The sequence below is a fragment of the Tigriopus californicus genome, chromosome 9 (genome assembly GCF_007210705.1).
Source record: "Tigriopus californicus strain San Diego chromosome 9, Tcal_SD_v2.1, whole genome shotgun sequence".
Taxonomy (NCBI): domain Eukaryota; kingdom Metazoa; phylum Arthropoda; class Copepoda; order Harpacticoida; family Harpacticidae; genus Tigriopus; species Tigriopus californicus.
The window spans coordinates 10564887-10573226 of NC_081448.1; the positions used below are offsets into that span (position 1 = coordinate 10564887).

At 44.9% G+C, this 8340-nt stretch overlaps 3 protein-coding genes across 4 annotated transcripts in view; 1 reads left to right on the plus strand and 2 right to left on the minus strand.

Moving 5' to 3' along the window:
- The window catches only part of LOC131886552 (adenosine deaminase-like protein), a gene marked incomplete in the record, with an annotated part of 1460 nt that extends 601 nt beyond the window's left edge, over positions 1-859 (minus strand). Inside the window, 2 exon segments of the mRNA XM_059234920.1 lie at positions 37-218; positions 520-859. Coding sequence (XP_059090903.1) covers positions 37-218; positions 520-830 — 493 coding nt within the window.
- Positions 1-1023, minus strand: part of LOC131886549 (probable cytosolic iron-sulfur protein assembly protein Ciao1) — a 2684-nt gene extending 1661 nt beyond the window's left edge. The window contains exon 1 of one of the 2 annotated variants that reach the window (XM_059234917.1): positions 866-1023. The gene's annotated coding sequence lies outside the window, so the exon portion shown is untranslated. Of the gene's footprint in view, positions 1-118; positions 142-865 lie in introns of those variants that run through there. The other variant, XM_059234918.1, reaches the window with a different exon arrangement.
- Positions 1024-6381: 5358 nt separating this feature from the next.
- The window catches only part of LOC131886726 (RNA-binding protein 25-like), a 3788-nt gene continuing 1829 nt past the window's right edge, over positions 6382-8340 (plus strand). Inside the window, exon 1 of the mRNA XM_059235127.1 lies at positions 6382-8338. Within this exon, the coding sequence (XP_059091110.1) occupies positions 6857-8338 (1482 nt within the window). The 5' untranslated portion in view covers positions 6382-6856. The remainder of the gene's footprint in view (positions 8339-8340) is intronic.

Sequence of the window (8340 nt, forward strand, 5' to 3'; positions counted from 1 at the left end):
TGGGATCGCCCGATAAATCCACGCCCACTAAAGTGCTTGGAAACTCGGCTCGGAGATCCAGAGCTAAGGCCAGAGTCTCCTCGGCTGTGGCCAAGCTTTGGCGCCGATCCCAGCTTACCAGATATTTGCTCAAGATCTGCCCTCGGGCATTACGCGTTTCCATGGTTTCCAAAATGGTTCGCATGTACTGCAGTTTGGTCATTCGATCCGGCACCGCTCGTTAATTGTACAGCAACTTCAGTATCGGGTCAGGAACTGGGCGTGATCCCCAGAAAATGGACCATTGGGTGGTATCTCTCAGGCCTTTTGGACCTAGGATTTCTAGCGAGTGTCAACTGATTGACATCCAATCATGGGCTAGGTCCGGGTTGACCCCATTTGACCCCGTTTCCGGCCCAAAATAATCCCTCAAGCTTTGCAACAGGCCAACATGGCGCATATACCTCCCCCCTCCCCCATTTGTTGCCTCCTCCCACTCCCTCCGATACTGAAGTGGCTGGGGGCACGCCCTCCGTGTACCGTGGGGTGCTTCTCAATTCGAGATAGCGGACGCCATCGGCGGCAAAATCGTCGATCACGGCCTCTACGGCTTGCGCTACGGCCTCGGGATGATCGGTCAAGGCCTGGACCACCCCAAACAACGGAAACACGTCATCAAAAGTCAGACTCCGCCTTTGCAGCTCCGAAATGGGCGGGGTGAACCAGGCCGGAAAAACGGGCAACGGTTCGTGGGGAAATCGCCGCTCATGGTGGGCCTTCAAGGCCCAGAGGCGGGCCGGATGGAGTGATCCGTTCAAGTGAGCGTGGAGTTCCACCTTGGATCGAGTCATGACGTTCGATCGGGTTGAGCTAGGCGGGTACGCACCTGAGGTTGGTTGGATGAGGCCAGATGATTTTCACGGGTTCGTTTCACGTGTTGTTATGCATGTTTGTCAAGCATATTCAACCCGACCTCTAGCGGAAGAAATCGGAAACTCTTTCGAGTGGTTCACAAGTTGCGTGTCATCACAAGGCGTCGGAAAAATGTGATTTGGGTCAAAATATTGGCTTTGAAGTTACAAAAATCAGTCAAAATAAGTTCTGAAAACGTAAAAATTGATTTCAAAAGAGCGGAGATAGTTATTTCTTCGATGCTCAAGCATTAGTGTGGCATTCAAGGAAAAAAGGGCTCGATTAATATTTTTCACGATCTTCTTGCTCTTTGGGCTCATTACAATCGCCAGATCTATGCTCTTGGTCGGGATTTGTTGTAAAGGGATCTGCTGTTCTTGCGTGAAGTTCTCCTCTTAACAATGGTTTGAGGATGGACACTTAAAAGTCTCATCCATGTCCCTGAGCCTCTTGCCGGTCTTCAGCAGGCCCTTAGTTTTGGTTCTGATATCACGGCTTCTCTCACTTACATCTTAGAACATTGTTTGGGTGGCAAACAATGGGAGGGTAACCACCCCCTTTAGGGTAAAATTAGATGATGTTCAGTATGACACTAGTGTATGTGCTCAGCACTTCCTCTTAATGAAAGCTTGAGGTTTAATGTAAAAAAATCTTTGAGTGGGGACAAACATTACCATGATTTTTTACACCCAACCTGTATTTCTCCTTAGTTTCCTCTAAACATGACCAAAACCCTTCAACTTCCCCGAAGATCCTTGGCTTTAGGTTGTTTTATGGTTAAAATTCATGAAATACTTTTTTGCCCAAAATGACCAAAATAGTTGAAAACTTAATTCAACGTAAACAAATTATCTTTCCGACCCCTTGTAATTACAAATGCTGCTGGTTGGCACTGGTACGTGCCTATACACATGGATATCCTGAATTTCTTTCCAGGGGTCCTTGGTATAAATCAAGGATGTTGTATATAGGTAGTATAAATGAAGGGCTTGAGATAGAAGATAGAACTAGACCTACACTCGTATATGTACCTGAACTAGACAGGGGATTGTAATTTCTGGTGTTATTTTTGCAGACTTCCTTACCGACACTGAAGCCCCAGGAATTGAAAATGAAAAGAATGGTTATATCTCAAGTAGCTTCACATTCATACAATATCTGATCCATCAACGAATAAGATTGATAACTTGTCCAAGTTTGATCAACACCTACATTTTTCGTGCGAATATTAGAGGAAAGCGAATTCTCAATTGAAGGAGCCTGAGAAAGAAGAGTGGACGACCTCTTCTTTTGAATTAACCGAATTCTAGAGGGCTCGCCAAATGCCCATTAAGTTTCTACAGTCACTACAATTGACCCTTAATCCAGGTTGGGACAATGTTCAGGATTACTCCTGAAAACGTATAGTATTAGATACCGTTCATACGAGTACCTTCTCTGAATACCATACAGTCCCAACATCTTTAATCACTCCCAATACTCTCATACGCTCATAAGCTTTCTAAAATGTTTCAAATATTGTCCTTTTTTTGGAGTTTTAAACCATCATTTTTCCTACAAAAGTAACGGTGTCCGTAATGGAAACGCGTTACTTTTTCTAAAAGAGGAATGACGTTAAAGGAGAATTGTTTTGCTAACGTTCAAGCCCCAACTATGGCCATTTCGAATGTGTTTCAGTATTGTGTCAGAGTGGCCTCAATGAACAACCTAACTATTATTATCACTAAATTTTAACACAACCTATCTCCACCGGAGCTCCTCGAAAACAAGCAAATGGCTTCATGGGTTTTAGAATATCATGATTCCAACTTAACAGCACAAAGTACACATAACTCCTTCACAATTATCATTAGAAAGGGGAACCAACCCATACATTGACAAAGCACACACAAGGTTAATGTGGTGAACAAGTTAAATAAGTAAATTAAAAGTAAACCATAAATACCATGTCTGGATGTCAAACTAGATATAATGTCTCAAATTTGGAGACTTTTTCCGTGTTTGCCCAAAAGGGAAATTACACATTGTTTGATTAGGTTGGCAAAAAATGCCTCTAAGATAATAGCTAAAAATGGAAAACCCGTTAACTAATTCATTAATTGTTTAACTTGTTCTTGCCCTGGTCATGAAACTCGCCATCCCATTCATGTTTGTCATCTGGACCGTGTAATGTATGGTGGGACTAAAATTGTAAGTGAATATATTCCTCGAGCACATGGCCCAGACAGAGTCAGTGAGTGACACGTCTGGACAAGGTGGCACAATCAGTCTCGGAAATGGAACATCGAACCAACGCTCAAACTAGCAACTATTATCCGTTCTAGCTGAAATGGATATCGACGATTGAGATCCCGTCAGCTTAAGGCTTTTTGCGAGATGTCTTGAGTCTCCTTTTTGAGGAAACTAACCCTCTCCTCTGAACGTTTTCTGGTGAGCTCAACGCCCAAATCTGTTTGGAACAGAAATTTGTTTTAAAAAACCGCTTTGATTTCTTGTAGATGTGCCAAGGGCAGGATTAGTGCAGTGTCATCAATGAAACATAACTATTCCCCTTTTTTTCTAGAAATCGACAAGCAAACCGGCAAATGGCATATAAAATCTGCTTTGGGACTAATATCTTATTTTCTAGATTTCTGTACCTGTAGTTTTGACCCTTTTAAGTGATTGTGCTCATCTCTCATCATTTCTTGGATTTTCCCAACACACTATGAACTAAATCAGCTCTCGTTCTTGCAATGTGTGACAAAGGGATGCAAAAGAATGGAGGTTTCAAGCTGAATTTCTTCACACACAAAGCCTGTGAGCTCGCAGAGACTCTCATTGCCTGATCAAGCATTCCATCTTTGTTACCAATGCTTCAATTAGATAATTATTTTGTCCTGAATATGTGAATATTCCAATTTCAATAGCTCAATAGATCTCTCTGGTTGCCAATTTGGTAGACAGCCCGGCGCTTAGCGTCAACCGTGTTTCATTGAAAATAACATCAGTTATACCACAAAAAGTGGAAAAAAATGAAGAAGCCAACCAATCTGGAATTTCTCAGACCTTCTTGAAACACTGCAGGGATTTCAAGTGCAAATACGAACTTGAGGCGACTCTTGGTTACATCTGCCCCTGTCTTATTGCTTAAAACTCATTTAGATAGATATTTGTCCACAATCCTTGACCAACCCTATTTTCATGGGCTTCATAGATCGGCTAGTACCAATTTGTTGGTAGACCAAATGTTTTATTATTGTTGGTTTGTGTTTTAATCAATCAGATATGGTGTTTTTTTTACTTTGAATGACACTCTTTGTATCTGTTGCAAATTCCGCAAAATCTTAGCAACAAAAAAAGTGATAGCACTACTTATGAATGAATCCTCATATCTTCAAAGGAATGATATCTATGAAGCATCTTTAAAGCAAAAAATGAAAAAGGTCAACATCGAAAAGTGTTGTACATGAGAGGGCTCAATTTTTCAGGATCCAAAACATGGCCATTTTTTACTTATTTTATATATATACTTCAAATATCTATGCTTCAAGTGGATAAGGATATCTTCTTCAAATATAATTCACTTCTGTTTTGTTTGGAAGGAAATCCAAAAAGCATTTTGAAAACGTTTACGTACCCCAGTCACAAGAGTAGCCGAGCAACAATTTTCAATGCTAATTGTTGAAAACTAGCCTTATTTAAATGCTTTGATAAGTATAAGTTTGATGTTTAGCAGGAAATGGAATCCCCAGCAGGTCAAAATGAAAAAAAAATACAAAAATGTATATCTTGTTTTGTTGTGCATTCAGATTATATCTGATCCTCTAACTTTTACTCATTGATAAAGCTGGCTAGCCCATGAATTTAGGATTGATCGGGATTTTTTCTTCGAAACTTCACCTCCCTCGCAGGGAGGACATGTGGTGTAGAGGTTAGCGCATTTTTCTAGCATGAGAGATGTCCCCAGGTCTATTTTCCTCCCCGGCCTTTCTCAAGGAAACTTTTAGACGCTAACCACACCCAAAGACAACCACTCTGATACGGGCTATGACACTGCCTATTGGAAATAAATAGGACGATGTGATAGCTAGCTTTGCTGGCCGGGCGAGGTTCACCCATCCGACCCTAGCACCCCAAATTAAGGTATTAACCATTGCAGTAAACGACGTATAGTGCATACGAATACAAATCAAGAAACTTAAAAGAATTTGAAGCCACAGGTGACAAATTCCTAAAGGAGCTTGGCACCTTATAAAATTTATCATTTTCTAGGGCTGAATAATTTCGTTTTTGCCCAATTCTATAGCGGAGTTCAGTTTGGTGAAATCTTTTAACCTTAACAACTCATTTTAGTTTGATGAAAGTCAATCCAATTGAAAGAAGTCAATTTCTCATATGAAATACATCGTAGCGGCAATTTGGAGTTATTAATATTCAGGCAGTCATCAAGTCTATACTGCATAAGAAATTTGAGGATCTAGGTTCAAAATTTATGCACTGCTCCGAACCATTTTTCCTTCTTACCAAGAGTGTGATGCAAATAGGATTCTATTTTAGATTGACCTCTGAACCCGTCATACCATAGAAATATTTTTGGTCAAAATCATTGACTTGAACATCAATACTTTGAACAGATCACCTAACAGAGGAAGGAAGGCCAAGAGATTGCACCCGGAGCAAGACAGCCAGACCAGATCTTAGATCAGATTGATGACAGTTGAACCAACGACTGTTAGGGTATGGTTGCTGATTGTAGAGGCGCTGTCTTCAATCGGCTGGAGTAACTCTGTTCCATAGTTACCGATTCAGCTGCTGTAGAAAACCACACCAAACTCGTTTTGACTCTTTTTGTCTCATGTTCAACAGTCACCTTGGCTTGAGTGGTTGAACGTTGGCCTGTTCACATTGTTATGTTTAATTATATATAGAGGTGACGATATTAAAGGGGTGCTCCAGAAAGTCAGTGTGGGATTTTAGAAGTTCGTACTTTCATTAGTGCATCTAACAATAATTCAATTGCACTCATTCCAAAGCGAGGAAAAATTTCGGCCATTGAAATAGTCATGCTGAACGAACTTCGAGGCTGAAAAGGCATGGGGATCACGCCCATGAAAGCCAGCCATTAATGTCGGCCAGATAGCGTTGCCAACTAGGCGTAAGATGGGTCAAAACGCTAATCATTGAAATATTTCCATTGAGTTGGCCGAGCGAGGCTAAGGAGGATGCTGAGGCTGAGCTCCATTTTCAAATCCACTTTTTAACTGAATTTCCCACTACATCTGGTGGTTTGGGCCCGATCAAGGTGATTGGCCCACCCCATCCTCAACCCTGACAGGAACACACCCAGGCTGAAGGCAGCCACTTAGAAATTCGAGATTGAGTCAAATCCTCGCCCGTCTACGCACACAGCCATGTTGGGGTAGCCTTTAAAGATCTCAATATACCCTCGATCCACGTCTAACACCAGCTTGAAGCGAGAGTGAGTTGACTTTGCGATCTGACCTGATCGTGTGGACCAAATTGGCAGTCCTGAGTCATGAAGTGAACGCATGCATTGTCAAGTGGAGAACCGACGAAAGCGACGCCGAAGCTTATCTACTCGAAAATCCGCCTCATCCTCCGCTCACAGACCGCCCCTTCACCCCCTGACCGTCCCATCGGTCTCCGCTCAATCTCGTAGAACTCATAGACATAGCTGACTACTCCCCCAGGGCGATTTGACTTAGTTGTGGGCTGCGAGTGAATTAAGATGACTGAGGAAGCGGAACAGGTAAACAGTTAAAACACTCAAAACGATCAAACAAACTCACAAATAGACAAAACTATCGGGGAAAAGGAAGGGCATCAAGCAAGCAACTTAAGAGCGAAACCACAGACTGACAATTCAGACCAATCCGGGCTGATCACACACACGACACGCCAGGCCAGATTGAGCGAACCCAGGCTAGCATCCATCCGCCCACCACGCCCATCTTAGCCTAGCATGGCGTTTCGGGGAGGACCGCCGCCCGGATTCATGCCGCAGCCTATGTATGGACACGGAGGGCATGGCGGCAACGGGGGTCCGCCCAATATGATGGGTCATCCGCCTCGATTTCGAGGCTCGGGCCCGCCTCACATCATGGCTCGCCCGGCCATGGCCATGGAAGTGCCTACGGGCCCGCCGGTGACGGTTTTCGTGGGTAATATCACGGAGCGCGCTCAAGATGCCATGATTCGACATTTGTTGACCACGTGCGGGTCCGTGATTCACTGGAAACGCGTCCAAGGCGCCACGGGCAAACTCCAAGGCTTCGGGTTCTGCGAGTACGCGAATCCGGATGCGGCCGCCCGTTCGATTCGTATTTTGCACGATATGATGATTGGTGACAAGCGTTTGGTGGTCAAGGTGGACTCCAAGACCCGGGATGTGTTACACGACTACAAGCGACAACGGCAGAAGAAAATGATGGGCGGGAAATCGCCGCCACCCGTGGAGGATGGCGCCGTGATGATTGGTGACAAGCGTTTGGTGGTCAAGGTGGACTCCAAGACCCGGGATGTGTTACACGATTACAAGCGACAACGGCAGAAGAAAATGATGGGCGGGAAATCGCCGCCACCCGTGGAGGATGGCGCCGAGATCAAGGACGAAGAGTTCGTGGATCCGGCCATGCGTCACGAGGATCAAATGGCCATGGAACGTATCAGCGCCATCCTCCAAGATCATAGCCAAGAGATGCAAAACTACGTCCCACCTGAGGTGAAAAAAGCCGATAAAAAGAAGAACAATGAGGACTACCAAACCGGTCCCAAAGAGTCTTTGGACGACGTGGAAATGGAAGATGGCAAGCGCGACATCATTCATCGAGAAATTGACAAGTTCCGAGAAACCATGAAAATCCGGGAAAAAGAAAAAGAAGAGGAGAAGAAGAAGCGGGAAGAAATAGATGGTCCGCCGCCCGACGAGCCTGAACGACGCGATACTCGAAAACGCGAACGTAGCATCATTACCATTCGAGACAGTCGTGAACGCTCCATTCACAGCCGTCGACGGACCTATTCTCGCTCCCGAAGTCGAACGCGAACCCCGCCCCCGCCACGAATGGAGCGCCGGGAACGGTTGGATCGAAGCGATCGAGGTGGGAGTCGCGGTGGGGATCGCGGACTCAATCGAGGAGGCGACCGGGGTGCTAACCGAGGCGGTGACCGCGGCATGCGTGGTGGGCGAGATCAGGCTGATGCTCGCATGCGATCATCCCGATCGCATAGCTACCGTCGATCACGATCCAGAAGTCGGTCGCGATCACGCTCTCGGGATCGAGGGGGCCGTGATCGCGAAAATAAGTCCTTGAAAGAACGTGAGATGGAGGAAGAGGAGAAAGAAGCCCTCAAGGCGGAAAAGAAGGCTCGCGAAAAAGAAGCCAGTTACCAGGAGCGCCTGAGAAAATGGGAGCTGCGGGAAACGAAAATGGCCAAAGATAACGC